This window comes from Anguilla rostrata, chromosome 17, assembly GCF_018555375.3.
Source record: "Anguilla rostrata isolate EN2019 chromosome 17, ASM1855537v3, whole genome shotgun sequence".
Classification (NCBI taxonomy): Eukaryota; Metazoa; Chordata; class Actinopteri; order Anguilliformes; family Anguillidae; genus Anguilla; species Anguilla rostrata.
This window is the reverse complement of record NC_057949.1, coordinates 8,297,769-8,314,056: the sequence shown is the minus strand read 5'-3', so window position 1 is coordinate 8,314,056 and position 16,288 is coordinate 8,297,769. Positions and strand designations below refer to the sequence as shown.

At 45.6% G+C, this 16,288-nt stretch overlaps 1 protein-coding gene across 5 annotated transcripts in view; it reads right to left on the bottom strand.

Moving 5' to 3' along the window:
• LOC135243821 (myosin-10) overlaps window positions 1-16,288 on the bottom strand; it is an 87,699-nt gene that overhangs the window by 17,552 nt on the left and 53,859 nt on the right. For 3 of the 5 annotated variants that reach the window (XM_064315887.1, XM_064315891.1, XM_064315890.1), the window contains exons 6-15: window positions 11,803-11,895; window positions 10,328-10,391; window positions 10,023-10,121; window positions 9,269-9,412; window positions 8,759-8,854; window positions 7,677-7,795; window positions 7,155-7,307; window positions 6,268-6,441; window positions 6,002-6,175; window positions 5,213-5,327 (exon numbers count right to left, since the gene is read on the bottom strand). In XM_064315887.1, the coding sequence (XP_064171957.1) occupies window positions 5,213-5,327; window positions 6,002-6,175; window positions 6,268-6,441; window positions 7,155-7,307; window positions 7,677-7,795; window positions 8,759-8,854; window positions 9,269-9,412; window positions 10,023-10,121; window positions 10,328-10,391; window positions 11,803-11,895 (1,231 nt within the window). Of the gene's footprint in view, window positions 1-5,212; window positions 5,328-6,001; window positions 6,176-6,267; window positions 6,442-7,154; window positions 7,308-7,676; window positions 7,796-8,758; window positions 8,855-9,268; window positions 9,413-10,022; window positions 10,122-10,327; window positions 10,392-11,802; window positions 11,896-16,130; window positions 16,149-16,288 lie in introns of all 5 variants that reach the window. The other 2 variants (XM_064315893.1, XM_064315892.1) reach the window with 1 other exon arrangement.

Sequence of the window (16,288 nt, the reverse complement as noted above, 5' to 3'; positions counted from 1 at the left end):
GGGCAGAGCTACCATATGTTATCAGAGAACCAGCCACTGCGGTTTCCTGTGGTTTCCAGTTATTGCATTTTTCCAGTAAGTAAAATCATGAGTGAGCTTTGTGATATCTCATTCTCCCATGTGTCAGCGAACAGTCTACTTTAGTAGATCACACAGTGAAAGCCAGAAGGCACCAAATAAGTAGCCAATGAGGCCTTATTTCTTGTTATAAGTAACTACCTCTCTCTCTCTGGCAGAAATTGACTTCCATTTCATTCCAGAAACAATATGGATTTTGTCTTCTTTTGTCCGTATTAGGATATTACTCAAGAACATGGTGGACCCATAAATCTAAAGGAAATATCAAAGCCGTTCAAGAAACTGCCACGGCAACATAATTCTCAAAACACCCAGATGATTTGAACACATTTTTCCTCTGCCTCTGCTTCTGCTTCTCTTCCTTTTAAAATATAAGCCATTTTTTTCAGAGCAGTGGCTCCACTCGATGCCATCGTGCAAGTCCCTTCACATACAATGAAGCAAAACCCAGCGTCAAATGAAATCCATCAATCAATATAAAAATAAAGCGGGGGAAGTATTTGGTAGAATCAAACATGTCAATATCACCGAGGCACGGAATTTTACGGCTGTGGATGGGGGCAGCGTTTGCAATGGTGTGATGGAGAGGGGCGAATATTTGAACAGCCTCCAGAGACCAAGGCCTTGCCAGGAAACCCCCCCCCCCAAAAAAAAGAAAGACTTTTTGTTCTCATTCCATGTGTCCAGCCAAATATATACTTTAGGGGGAAAAAAGAAAAAAAAAAAAAACTTATATAGTTTTTCCATAGGTTTATGGAAAACAAATCACGAAAGAACTGTAATGCTACATTTTGTTTTAAATAAAAACAACAGTTAGGTAAGTACCAGTTATAGCTTTGCAGTGTGGCTGATGAGGGGTCAATAATTAAAAAGATTGAAACCCTTTATGTACAGGATAAAGGGGTCCATTATAACATTCAAGAACAGAAAAAAATCAAGCACTTTCAAAACCTTGAGTTTTCTGCTTTAAAAACAAAAAGCGCTTTAAAAGTTTTTGGACCACACTGCATCCATCAACCTCCTGTAAATCAGAACTCCTATTGCCTAGCAGCACCTGCACCCGATGTCTATTATAATCTCTAGAGGGAATTTCCTGTCAATTCTGGCAGTTAATAATCACTTATTATATAGAATTGATATGGAATTATACAGGTCAGTATAGGAGTTCATACTGACCTGTATAATTCCATATAAACCATCCTGTTCTTGTTGTTTTTTTTGTACTACTGATATTATTAACAATAACAATACATACAATTTTACAAATGTTTTACATTTCAGAGATCAAAGCCTTAGATTAGTGGTCTAGCATGCAGTTCAGCTCACACATAAAAGTGTACTACAAAAATACACCATCCTCCGAGGTAGACATTTTTGTACAAAAAATTCCAGCAGTAAGAGAGTGCACATATGCATTAAAAAAAAACATTACCTTCCACAATCAAAACCACATGACCGCAAAAATGGCACAACGGACATCCATCGTGAGAGCTCTGAACACTGTGTCTGACCGCACACATGCCAGTTCGCAGGTGAGTGCCGAATGCGTTTAGAGCAGACGGAAGCTTCTGGTGCTGGGTGCCCCACGGCCCAGAGTTCGGCCTCCGCGGGCGTGCGGAACACACACCGGAACATCTGCCGGCGCTCGTCCCCACCAGCACCTCTCCACACCTCGCTGCTTTCATTCCGTGAGAAAACAAACGGACCGTTCCATCAATCTCTCCCTCCCACCAGGCCGAACATCCGTTCCTCCGTTCCCCCTGAAGTCCACATACACCGCAGTAAACCCTGCAGGAGTTCCACCAGCCACCGGACAGCCCAGCGGCTCCTCTGGGTCCCCAACCCCTCTCACCAACCCAAAAATCACGCGTCAAGAGGTTGAAGTTCTACAGCAGGACAGATTACAATCCTACCTTCCACAGCCGGCAAAATTTATGAAAATAAATGAATACATGAAATTATTAAATGGAATTAAATACATAACTTAAAGCACTGCTCATCTTTTTTCGCATTCAATGCATAATTTTACATACAAAACAGCCCATGGCCTGTATTAATAAAACCTTGCAGAAGAGGAGTGCTGATTCAGCATCAGGTTTCTTAGTTTATGGTCGGTTTCAAAGTTATCTGCATGAAAGATCACAGATTATAAAACCGAGATGCATCTGAGGATTCTAACACCATGAATAATGGCGCTCTAGTACGGCTGATTTTAGGCCAATGCTCTTTATCATTTATCTAAATCATACTGGGGGAGGGATTACATTCAATCTTGTGACTATAATCGCAATACTGATAATATGGTTTGTGAACCCAGAATTAGTTTAAGAATTTAGTCCGATATAAATTCAACATGTACTGTTCTGATCTTAAATTACTTTTAAATTCCTTAAAAACCAAGGCCACAAGTTTCTCCACTGAATGCACATGTAGTGAATTCTTGTAGTACTAATCTTCATATCAACACCTTGGATGGTGTCACAATTGATCTGGGAGGTAAATAAATGTTTAGGCATAAAACCTCCAGACACTGTATACAGATTTAAGAGTCCTTTAAAAAGCTCGACAAGTACAAATACAAGCCTATGGCCCATCACAAATTCAGAGCACAATGTACATGCACAATGTACCACTGTAAATCATACACCTTGGTTGGCTGGATCTCTCTTGTGCAGTTGATGATGCATCACTGCTATGCATTCAATGACATTTTCAAAGCCATTCAAGGAAAACTACCTGGATATATTTCTTTGAAGTTTCACATAGCACAGAACCGACATAACTTATGATCACACAACTGGCTGATTTTCAAAGTTCCTAGCAATAGAACAGAAAATGGGAGTAAATGTCTATGGTCCATCATCTTGGAACAAACCTCAAACTTGAATCTTTTACATCTCCAACTAAATCTAAACAGATATTCCTTAATGTGCTCGGCGAGTTTCCAGATTTAAAAAAAATGTATCCATATATGTTTCTTTAGTTTTCTTCTTTCTGTATGTCTGTTGTTTCTTCAAGTATCAGTCTTTCTGTTATACGGTTTTGTGATTCTGTCTGCTACCTTATGACCCTTGTCTTATCTTGGTTAGGTCTCATTTATAAAAGAGGTTTTAATCTCAATATGACTTCCTAAAAAAATAAAGGTTGACAATGTTGCTTCCTGTCCAACGGTCAACATAATCCATTACGAATTAAAAGCTGAAACGGATCCTCCTGTGAACTCTCACTCTGCGACTTAAGCCGCGTTTCCACCGCAGGAACTATACCCCGGAACTAGGAACCTTTTGAGGAACTCAGTGCGTTTCCACCGCAGGAACTAGGGTCTAAATTTAGTTCTGGGGGCTTTGTTTTACCCCCCAAAACGTTCCTGCTCGGGGGGTAGTACTTTCCGAAAGTACAGGAACCTTTTGGGTGGAGCTTGCAGCGCTGAACATTTCTGATTGGTCGAGTACTCGTAGCGTTTGTGTTGTATTTATTTTCCGCCATTACCCGCCATGTTTGAAAATATGCAGCGCAAACCAATTTATTTTCATAATAACTTCAAATCAAACTACTGCGGCGCAGTAGCCTACTTTTGGTTATAACCTGTCAACGTCTTGGAATTATAACGTGTGCTCTTCTGTTCTTTTCTTGCTTTAGTATTCGTTTTATAAAATGCTAAGCATTCGTGCTGGGACAGCATATTACGTAGGCTACCAAAACATTCAAACGGATTAATTCGGTTGCTGAATATTTTCTTCCGGATTTTCTTTGTTAGCCCGTTGTAATTGACTCAAAACGTTTGATACAGTTATGTGAGGTATGCGGTAGTTCTGCACGATTAACATTGGTGATACAGTACAAGCAAACTGGAAATCACCTTCCGCACTTTTTATCCGGGTAAAATAACAGGTTAATTCTAGTAATCTTCCCTTTAGCTTTTTCAGACTGCCGTAATTTTACTCAATTTTACTGCCATTTTTCAATTCCACGAAAAGACCAGGAAGACTATGGACTCATTTATGGTGCATGGTTCGCATCTGGAGGGCACACGTCGCTGCTCGGCTAGCAGTAACTTCGAAGGAAAGCAAACGGTGGCTGTACCACTATTAATTTACATTTTCACGCAAGTCCGAGTTTTCGTTCTATTCTTGTCATTTTGCGATTAGCCTATATGGAATTGACGACGAGAAAGTAATAAAACAGCTAATTGTTTACAACGTGTGCATGTTTTCTGCTGTTAATGAATGTGTTTGAGAGGATATATGAAAATCAATAAATACAAAAGTAACCATATATAGTCATTGTTGGTAACCCGTTGTATATAAATGGAATAAACCCCTCCGGGCTGTCCCGGTTATTAGAAAATAATGTAGGCTACTTCGGTGGTAGTATGGGGTTACAGAAGAACTCATATGACAGATGGACCGACGACAACGTCAGTGGGCTAATTTACCTAATCTTCGCGGTACTTTAGACCCCGGTGGAAACGCAGACAACCATTGGCTGAAGGAACCTTTTAGTTCCTGGTAAAGTAGTTCCTGGGACTGAAAGTTCCGGGTAATTTCGGTGGAAACGCGGCTTTAATGATCACAGATCCAGAACTAACACTGGATCCAACAAATCACAGTCTTGACTGTATTGTAGTGCCGGACTGCACCCGCACGGTGCTTTTACGGGTCTGAATGGACCCCCCAGCCCTACGATGTCAGTGTTTCTGAGACCGCACATCGCAGGCCGTAAGCACACACCTGCGTCGTCACATACATTCACACCCGCAGGGTCAAAGGGCATGGACACGCCGTCATAGAAACAGGCTCTTTGAAAAGTCTGAATCTCTACGGGAGAGGAACCGGAAGGAGGCGGCAGGAAGAGGAGAATGAGAAAAGGAGGAAAAAAGAAGATAGAAAGAAAATAAGTATAAAAAGTACTCTGTAAAAAGTATAAAACCAGGGAGGATATGACTAGTTGTGTTAGGGTTAAAAAAAACAAAACAAATGTAGTCACACAAACACCAGGGTGAGGGAAGGAGTATTATTGGCTCAATAACAGTGAGCTGTGGTAAGTTTGTGAAAATGAGTCAAGGACAGGCCCTCTGATATTTGTTAAATTCCCGGAGGGGATTGGACGCCACCAGATGGGCCTGGATGCTTACCATCCTTCCACAACTCAGCAACAAACTTGTCAGTGGACTGGTGCAGCAGCGTGGCCACGTTGTCATTCAGGGGGTCCATGTTCTTCATTAGCCACTCATCAGCCTTGTAGTCCACCTACAGGAGACAGCAAAGGTCATAGGTCAAAGGTAAAACCCCAGTAATACAGTCATATATCCACACTGTGAAATATAAAGTATATGTGGAGCAAAACTGTATCTGTGGAAACTCAACTTTGATAATAAAAAATAAAAAAAACCCACTGTGACAAACCATGGGGCAGAGGGTTCTACAATCCTTCATTGACACAACATTTTGTGGAATGAATCCGGAATAAATTTGAAATAAGCTGGGCCACTGACATGCACGAGGGCTTTCTGTGCAAGCTCTGAGGCCTCTCTATGTAAAACAGAGCTGGAAAAAAACTGCTATCTTACTCTCTGGTGGCTAACAGGGATAGGAGGGATAAGATTGTGAACAGCTCCACCAATCGCCAAACAGGCTAGTAACAAACAAAATTACCCCGATGGCGACAGGATTCTTTCGGGCCACTTCTTCACTGCTCTTCTGTGTTTTATACTAACAAAGTGATGTCACCACAACCTTATCTCTATTTCATTATCTTTGTTGGCTGACATGAGAATTGCGTTACAAGAGAGCAAGTAACCTGTGGGCATATGGAATCTATGGTTTGGCTGCTGGTCAAAATCTAAGGTAATGCACAAAGGACCATTCTCCCCAGTGGGCTGTGGGACCATGGGAAATGTAGTCCCCGGAAAGGTTGTCAGTACCCGGCCGGCATAGTGGATGACGCAGAAGTCGGCCTTGTCCTTCAGCTGCCTGGGTTTCTGGAACTTGGAGTGCGTGCCCTGCTCCTGCACCACCTTCTCCACAAAGGACTTATCCGTGGCCTTGGGGAACCAGCACTCCTCATCCAGCAGGGCCAGGATACCAGGAGGGTTCGTCTGCCAGAGGAAAGAACGAGACAAAGGTTTTCAGGTCTTTCAAGACTCCACGGCAACCCCATTCCCTGCCCCGCCTTGCTGAGGTCACCCACCGGCCTCTCGATGAGGTCGATGCAGGGCTGCAGGTCCAGGCCGAAGTCGATGAAGCTCCACTCGATGCCCTCCCGCTGGTACTCCTCCTGCTCCAGGATGAACATGGTGTGGTTGAAGAGCTGCTGCAGCTTCTCGTTGGTGTAGTTGATGCAGAGCTGCTCGAACGAGTTCAGCTGAAAGACAGAAAAGCAGAGATGACACATGAGCACAACACACGTATCACCTCACCCATGTTCTCTTACAGACCGAGAGGTTTCCAAAAATTTTCTGAAGAAGCTTTTCATTGCCCATAAACCCCAGCTCACAACAAAGCAGACAACTCAACAATCCATTTCACATTGTGAACAGCAGCCTATGGACAGACCTTAGCACTGGCAAGTTGCTGTTCATCATTATCCAAAAGTAAATCAGGAGTTGTTGAAGAGAAAAATCATGTTTCCTCAATGGAAATAAAACACTGTCTTCCTTCACCTCCTTTTCAAGGTCAGTTACACAGTTGAGGGTTAACTGCCTGAAATCAAATTGGCCCCTTCAGGGCAGACTGGGCCTCTAGTGGTAGGGCCTGAAGTTACATATACCTGAACACACACACCCATATACAGGCACTCAAGCACACACACACACACACACACACACACACACACACACACACACACACACACACACACACACACACACTCACACACAGACACACACAACCCCAAAGACCTCAGACAGAGTAATGCACAGCAGCAGTTGTGCTCATCCATAATTTAATGCAGACGTTTTCAAAAAAAAAAAAAGAACAATGCAACAGATGGGAGAGAACAGGAGCAAACGGCAGTTACTCTCCCGAGACACCTCTTCGGCTTAAACTTGTGAGCGGCGGCAACGGTTCGCTCCGTACCGCGAAGATCTCGAAGCCGGCGATGTCGAGGATGCCGATGAAGGAGGCGCCCTGGCGCTTGGTCCTGTCCAGCGCCTTGTTGATCCGGTGAACGAGCCAGCGGAACAGCCGCTCGTACGTGGCCTTCGCCAGAGCCTCCACCGCAAAGTCCGCCTGGAGGGGAGAGGAGAACACTGGGTACTAACCGGGCTTAATTACGACTTCGCTGGCTAACTGATCCAGCAGCGGTGTCATAGGTTGGCATTGTTAACATTGTTAACATTTAGTGCTTTAGCAATGTTACACTTAAGCTCACTGGTCTGGGAATGCCGTTAGCCAGGTCTGGCAGTATTACTCACAGTATTACTCATCTGGATACACTTATGCTCTCCTGCATTATAAGTCAATGTGCATAACAGCATCTGCTAAATTAAGGCAAATGTATCCATCCCCTTTCTAAGGCACATCTAGCTATGAATACATGGAGCTCTTGTTCTCGGGTGCCATATGTGGCTCGTATCTCAGCAAAGGGAGCTCGTATACCTGCTCTTTGGTCTGGGCCTTTTGCACGTAGTCACGGCCCACCTTGATCCTGGGAGACAGGATGGCGCGCGTGAACTCCATCACATTCATACCCAACAGGTGACACAGCTTCTGGGCAGCTGTGAGTGATGGGGTGAGGGGGGGCGGGGCCTGGGGTGGAGCAAGAGGCAAAAGGGAGAGGGAAGAAGAGGTTGAGCCAAGGGGCAAGGGAGAGTGAAAGGGAGGAGTCAGGGGGGAGGGGGAGAAGGCGTAAGGGGTGGAGACAGAAGTTAAACTCCATCTATGGTCTTACATGCTTAGAGCACATTTTAAATTGTTCACAGACCGGTTCTGGTTTAAACTTTTGACAGGTTTGAGGTCTGGAAAATGAGTCATACGTATTTATCTCAAGTCTTTTTTTTTTTTTTTTGCATGGATTCCGACATTCTTTGTTTGGCTAAACCACCAGATATGCGGATCCCCACAGACAACCCTGGTCTGATCTCAACAGGTAACCACCATTTAAAAGCTTCACTGCTGCAGCTGACCCTGAATGACTGTTAAAGTGTGTTCATAGAAAAACGACTGCATGGATTCCTCTCTATTTCCTGGTGCTCCAATGACTAAGGTATGCAGAAATAAAAAATGTAATAAAATTGGAAAGAAAAACACACCTGGTACGTTTATTTCACCCTTGAGCAAACTGAAGCTTGTTCGCTCCAGGGTGCAATTTCAGCAGAAACATTTCAGTTTCTGTTGTTTCTTAATGCTATGGGGAGCGGGATCTGTGTTGAATTTGGCACAGTGGAAAAGCTGATCTCATATCTGTTGTGTCGACGCAAAACTTCTCAAGTTTAAAATTTTCTGGCCCCGCCATGTCGTCTCACAGACTTCCATGTCCCTTGGCTATTGCTGATCTCCTTCCCCCACCTCTCTAACATCTCTTTAAAGGCTGTGGTACACCATTTTATAACAAGGTGATTCACAGCCTGAATTAACTAGTGGGTGCAAGAAGCATGGTGATGATGTCACTGGCAGGGAGAGTCACCTATTCTCTGTGACATGAAGGCAGTGGTAATGATGTCACTGCTAAAGAGGGCTACCTGTGTTCTCTGGCATAGAGGCCTGGTCTGTGTTCCTCTCCTTCTTGAAGACGATGTTCCCAAACTGCAGCACTGAGGACACCACCTTCAACATGGCTACAGCAGCAAGAAGAATTCTACATTAATTCTGGGAGACCTGATTAATTAAATATAAAACACAGATATACTAACACACACTAAGAAAGAGCAAAGAGCACAGTTAATTTTGGTTATTACATCAGCTATTAACTCTATTTGCACCATACTATCAACTGATGCACTAAAGTAATGTATTTCTCTAGTAGTGCTGTTACGTGCACATACCACCCACTGCAGGTGCTTTGTGAACCTTACATACATTTTTTTATCTGGTACCAGCAATGTTTTAATGGGAACAGAAGCATCATAATCTGTTTGCGAATTTTGTGGCATGTGCTGAATGTGTGTGTGCTGGTGTGTGCATGTGTGGTATGTAAGTGTGTGTACATGCAGTGTGTGTGTGTGTGGGTGTGTGTGTGTGTGTGTGCTTACCTAGGATCTCGTCATGCGAGAAGCTCATGATGTGCATGGCCTCCATGGTTTCCTGGAAGTTGTCCTTGTCCTGCTGGCCAGGGATAGGAATGTTTCCATTGGACAGGAAGCGGTAGTTATTGAATCCCTCCAGGAGCAAATCGGCTGGGAGCAAAGGGAGACAACACTGAACACCACTGCAACTCCAACAGCACAGCAAAGCCAAGGCCAGGGATGCGGTGTGAGGATGCAGCCTGTAGCAAACCGAAGACCAGGGAACTGACCCTGTGTGTCATTATCACAACACTGGAGCATATGTAGCATTCTAGATAGCTGGGAAAGAACAAGGCAGAGAAACAAAGCCACCCTGAACTGATGTGGATGCCGTAACTGTGAAAATAATCAGGGCTAATGCATGCAATTCGAATCCATATCTTGTGATCCATATCTGTGTGACCCACTCAGGGGATACTGAAAAGACACTAGAAGCGGTGAGAGCTCAATATCAGATGTTAGTGAGGAGACCGTTAAAAGTGAGACATAAATGAAACGTCCGGGAGATGAAGAAACACTGAGCTCACGCAACACCACACGGCGAGTCGCTGGTGAAACCGAGACCCTACTGAGACACTAATGAGAGGTTAGAGATACATCAGCTCGTGAGATGTTAAAAATGTAAGCACGACACAGGAATACGACTACGGTGACATCACAGAGACGGCGAGGCGTTCACTAGCCGGCTCCTCCTCCCCAAAAGTGCGCGGGTGACACTCACACCTCAGGTGCTCCCCAGCTCCAGCCAGCAGCTGGTAGAATATGTGGAAGGTGCGCTCATCTTTGGCCTGGCGGATGGCCCTGGATTTCTCCAAAAGATCTGGGTGCTGGAGTCAAGGTCTGTTCAGCTCGTACAACATGATGGGAAAACTGGCTCCGTTAGCTTAGCGGACTCACAGGCGTTCATGTTCTCAATTTTACAGGGCATTTGCTAAAATTACATAAATGGAGACGGCCATGGAAACAAACTACGTGGCCCGTTATCGTGGAGCTGCTTAAAGCGATGTTTGCCGTTCCCCAGGATACAGGTCTCGATGTTGGCCCCCACAATGTAGCCAGTGACGTCGAAGTTGATGCGGATGAATTTGCCCTGTCGGTGAAACACAGTGAGAAAAGCGGTAAGCAGTGAGTCTGAGGGTATGTGGGATAGTACAGGGGGGGAAGGGGGGGTGTTTGCCAAGCACGTCCAAATGTGGTGTGTCTGGAGGGTGTGTTTATAGGGTATGGTCATAGGTGCGGCTAGGCCCCGCCATGTGAGTCTCGGTTTGTCTGTGAGGTTACACCATATAGGACGGAGTGTGGCACAGTGGGTAAGGAACTGCGCTTGTAACCGAAAGATCGTAGGTTCGAATCCCGAGTAAGGACACTGCCGTTGTACCCTTGAGCAAGGTACTTAACCTGCATTGCTTCAGTATATATATCAGCTGTATAAATGGTACATGTAAGTGCTATGTAAAGTTGTAAGTCGCTCTGGATAGGCGTCTGCTAAATCCTGTCTGTATGTAATATTAGACGTGTGTTTATGTCTCGCTCCCATCCTGCAGACAGTTTGCTATCTGTGGAGCACACTGTGTCCACAGAATGTAGCTGTGTCTATACAGTGTCACTGGGCAGCCTACCACCTGGTGTCAGTTTTATCACCACAGACTGTGGCAGGTGGGGCGGGGCTAGTGGGGGCAGAAGCACACCTGGCCACCTCTCCAGCTATGCTCTTCTGTTCTTTCACACGGGAGCAGCACACTCTGGTGAGACTAAACCCCTCAAAGCCATATAAGGAAAAAATTTCATTGGCGCTGCAATATTCTGGGAGTTCAGCAGGCATTGGCTGAAGGTTGAGAAACCACACAGGGCCCTGTCTGAGAGGTTTTTCAGGAGGCAGTCTTTAGTTTGGCCCCTCTTCTGAGCTCAGCAGGGTGGGCAAACCAGGCGGAATCAGGACCCCCGTCAGTCTCATGGTGCAGAGTCCGGACCATAATTCTTTGCCTGACGCTGGCATTAGATATTGCGTTTTCGGGTTCACATTTACGGCAAAAAGATAAGGGCTGTCTGCCAAGCATAAATACTGGCAGACCAGTAGCTCATCTGGTGTACCTCAAAACAGGATTCGTACAGGCGGCCTGTGGTGCTGACAGCCCCCGGCCCAAAAATAGGCCAAATGACAAACACCAAAGCCAACTATCTTGGAATGTTCTGGAAACACCCACAGCAAGGTTGCGATAAGCGAATTCTCCAGCAGCTCATTCGGCACTCATTATTAGGTTTGCCCAACAGACCCTGTCTGTCAGACTCCAGATGGCTGCCATCAAAGGGGGGGCTAAGTGTGTTCAGATGTACCTCTGGTCCACTGGGTCCAAGGATTGCAGAGGTCAAGATATACGCATGCAAGCATTTCCACAAGTACGGCACGAGCGGCGTCGTTTTCTCACGGGACATTAAGGAACCAGCAGGGTGTGTGGGGGGGGGAGGTGGAGGTGCTCAGCACGCACGGCAGAGCTACTCACGAAACGCGAGGAGTTGTCGTTCTTCACCGTCTTGGCATTGCCGAAAGACTCCAGGATGGGGTTGGCCTGAAGGAGCTGCCGTTCCAGCTCGCCCTGGGAGAGAGTGGGGGGGGGGGGAGGGGGGGTAAGAGCCAAACCAACTGTGTGCAACACCTCTGCCACAAAACCAACCCTCCAGAAAACAGGACACCCAAACTGTGCACAGCATGAGGAGCAGGGTGAAGGAGACATCTAGAGTGACGGGACCCTCACCTCCACCCACAAAATGCACAGTGCCACCTAGGGGCTGTAAACGAATGAAGGGAAACTGGGGGCAGGCTGTTTCAGGTGATCTGGCCCTCAGGTGTGAGCACAGGTATCAGAATGCTGGAGGAAACAGCGGACACCAATGGGAGCACGCAGAGTGCATGACCAGCGAGGTGCTGTGACTTAAGGCAGGGGTTCCCAAATTTTTTCATCTCGAGACCCCCTAAAATGACCACCCTGTAGCAGAGGACCCCCACATTGATTAAATGGTTAGTTCGACACCTTGATTCTAATCCCAGTACAGACTGTATTACAGCAGATATCCAACATAATAGTACATGGAAGCATGTCTAAATTGTCACTTCATTATACCACGGATCAATACAATACAGAACCATTTAGTATGACATATCTATAATTATTAGAATGATCACAACTTTATCAAGGAAGTTTGGAATAGACAAGATCAATTTCATCAGGAAACATAAAATATAAGTTTGATGAAATACAGAAACTATTCTTTAAACGGAAAATGTTACCCAGAAATCTTCCCATAAAGCTACAGAAATCAAGTTGTTTTAAAAACATATATTCAAAAAACCCATCATCTTTGTGGCCACTACTCAATCTGTGGAACCTTTGACCTTGAAGTTGACAACAACTTTTTTTAAACATTCATTTATATCTTTTTAATTTACTGACGATTACCATGGATGGACTTAAGAATAAAGAAAAAGAGAAAAGAGGGATGGGTTGATATAAAGTACAGAATCTGCTTTTTCCAAATAAATCGCAGTACGTGCCACCATCTGAAAGAACTCTCTCTACTGTCAGAGCCCCAGGTGGATTAAAAACAACAAATTTTGACACCAGAAAGAAATTCCAGTCCATTACTGTCCAATTACTTTTGAAAGAAACATCCATTTTCACTAATGTTCAGAATGAAGTCCATCATCTGTATGACTGTAAGTTTGTAACATAATTCTGAAGGATCTGCAACAGTATTTTAAAAACTTTACTGGCATCTGAGGAATGAAAGGACTTCAAGGACGTATCTGACCCAGGTCTGAAGAGTAGCATTCCTCCCCTCCCAACTACACCAGGCCAGTGTTGGGTCCAGCCCAGCATTCACCCAGCTTGCTGGCAAAAGGCCCAAAGTGGCAGCAAAGCGGGATTGGGGGGAAATGGTTTGTGAGATCTCCTCTCTTGACCAATAAACAGAGCAGAACACCCTGTTTCTCAGACGGGACTAAACCATACTGTTTGCACAGGTGTCCAGGGGCTCTCCCAGCTTTGTCTCCAGTAAAGGGGTGGGGCGGGAGGCAGGAGGCGGGGGTTTGGGGGGGAATCCGGGATCGCTTAAAAGCTTGAATTTCAATTCTGGGGAATTCAGATTAATTTCCCTCTGTGGCAATACGTGGGGGGAAAAAGACACAGTGAGAAAGAAAAGCATTTCACATTACCCAGAGTAACGTGCCCCAGTTTGCCACTTTCGCCCTCTCTGTAGTTTAGGTAAGGGGGCAGGCTGTCATGGTGGAATACTCTGTATTCTAATGCAGGCTAAAGAGGGGCCCACAGCGGATTTAATTAAGTTTTCCTGCTGGAAACGGTGAGACAGGAGAGCACCCGCCGCTGAGCCCATGAATTACACTTCCTTTCCCGACCGTGCCGGACAGCGCAACAGGCCGCAGGGGCGGATTCAGTCCCGCAGCCCCTCCGCGCCTTTCCCGCCATTGCCCCAGGAGCTACCTGCCGCTCGCCCCATCCATCACGGGCCCTCGCGCTCGCAGACAGGGGGCCAGAGCAAGACGGATCGCAGACACGCAGCACGGCTCCAATTTCGGGAGTCTGGGCCTAGCCCAAATTCCTGCGGCGCGCTATTTCAGCGCTAACCGCCACCAGGCGCTCGGCCCACTTCGGGAGGCTAATTGTGACAAGGCAGTGGTTTAAAAAAAAAAAATGTTAAAAAAACAATTTCATAAATGTATTAAAATGAACCCTTTGAGGCAGAGAGAGAGAGAGATTCCACCGCCCACCTCACCCTACACCACTAGAATAGCATCGGGGGGGGGGGTAAGGAAAGGTGGAAATGGCTCCAGCAAGCAACTACGCCGCTCCACCCTCATTTTGGTCAGAGTGCGGAGACGACACCGTTGCGCCCTGTGAAGCAAAGTCATCTCAACGCAGCTCTTTTTTGGAATGAGGAGTGTACGCCCCATGGCCCTCTGGGAAAACAGAAGCCCTGCTCTCAGAGGGGGACGCGCCTGCTGCAGTACTCTCCCAGACCTAATGCACTATACCAAAGCTACCTCAAAGAACTTGGAGCAACGAATAAGCAAGCCGCTATTGCAGAGGAAGTGGCATACTGGTTTGAATAAGAGCCAATGGGATTTCGTTCAATCTTGTCACAAAGGAGCTATTTTGCTCAGAAATTAAATTAGTTATATTTGTTGGAACAGTGACTAGGAATGCCTAGGCAGAAAAAAAAAAAATACAGATGCAAACACAAATGTGACAATAAGTCAGGTTTATGAAAACTGTCTACAAGGTATGTGTGTTATATATTCATGGTGTACATCTGTTTCAGAAGCCTGTTACCTTGCCAGACTGAATCACTTGTTCATTCTCAGCACATGTCCATTAAGTTCCCTGGCGGACTATACTATACTGACTATAAGTACAGTGCAGCGGGGACTGTTCTCCACCGACTTCCATTAGAACTTGTACATCTTTTCAGTTGCTCCTCAATAAAAGTGACCGTCAGTTCCACGTCTGTGAGTGATAAAGTGCCATCTGGGGCAGCGAAGCTTATCTTGTGAGCAGTAGCTTAGCACTGGAGTGCGTAGCGTGTTAAGGGCTTCCGGTTAATCTTTACGGCCCTCTCTATATCATGTCCAGCAAGCACTGCCATCCCTGTGCCCAGCCAAAGAGTTCACATCAGCACTGCCACTTTCACCCAAGCCTGTGGAGAGCAGTAAAATCACCCCATCAATCACTTTATTCTTAGAGCGAGAGAGTGGAAGAGAGTGAAAGTGGGAGTGCAACAAAACCTTGTAAGTATAACAGGATAATCTGTTAACAATTTACAGAGGTTCATAAAAGCTTACGAACTGCCAGAGCACAGCATTGTGTCAGTTTGTACACTCTGGCATTAGGTGTCAGAGGTAGTACCGTTTCTGAATGGCTTATGAATGATAAGGAAAGCCTAATGTAAGAAGCCAAGAGTTGAGATCTGAGGGCCACCAAGCCTGAGGGGAATGAACTTGGTGTGGAAGCAAACCCTACACCTTCCTAATGGAGGTAAATTCTATTCTAGGGAGTGAGGAGACGATGATCCATTTTCCCAGAATGCAAAACTGATAGGGGTATGATGGCTGAGTGGATCCTCTCTAGCTCTCAAAATCCCCTCCCCTCACTGTCCGACAGGCAGACCAACAAGCCAAGCCTCTCCATCAAGCTTTAGCTTGGCAGACCTGGCTGCTCCCTGCATTCCTCTCCATCAACCTCACCAGGAGCCAATGGGATGCAAAGGGGGTTGCCGGGCAAAGAGAGGGGAAGGGGCAGCAGCCTGTTTTCTCCGGCAGACAGAACGCGGCACCAGGTTTCACCCCAACGGAAGGCCATGCTTCCAAAACACAAGCCACATACACCTGTTCACTGTGAATCCTGGTTGAAGCCAGCGCGGCTCTGGACGAGCCACATAGCTAACCACCAAACTGGATAGAAAAAAAAGGACGAAGAAGAGAATACAAAAAAAAATAACACAGGGAATGCGTGTGAGAAGCGTTTCTTCCTTTGTTTCCATTTTTAATGAGCTCTTTCTGCACACCCGAGTGGAAACCATGCTGGGATTCTTATGTGGAAGAAGCAGAACTACTGCAAAGGTAGAGGATGAAACTATTAATGCTATTAATTGGGCTGTTAATTATTAATTGCTTTTATGAGCAAACTATAATAGCAAAAGTGGTGACTGCTTCCTTTAACATTGCAGGATGGGGAGAAACAGAAAGCACCGGTGAACAGCAAGCACAGTGGAACTACTGATGAGGGAAAAGTGAAAGGAGGGATTGCATGCTACTCACATAGGACAGGGATCCACTCTGTAAACAACAGGCAAGATTTAGGAGGTTATCATGGCAAGACACAGTTGTTAACAGTCACAGACACACTAACAAACCATTAGATATCACAAACTACGTAAACGCAAACACAAACAGAGGGTTAAAAAGGTGGAAAGGTT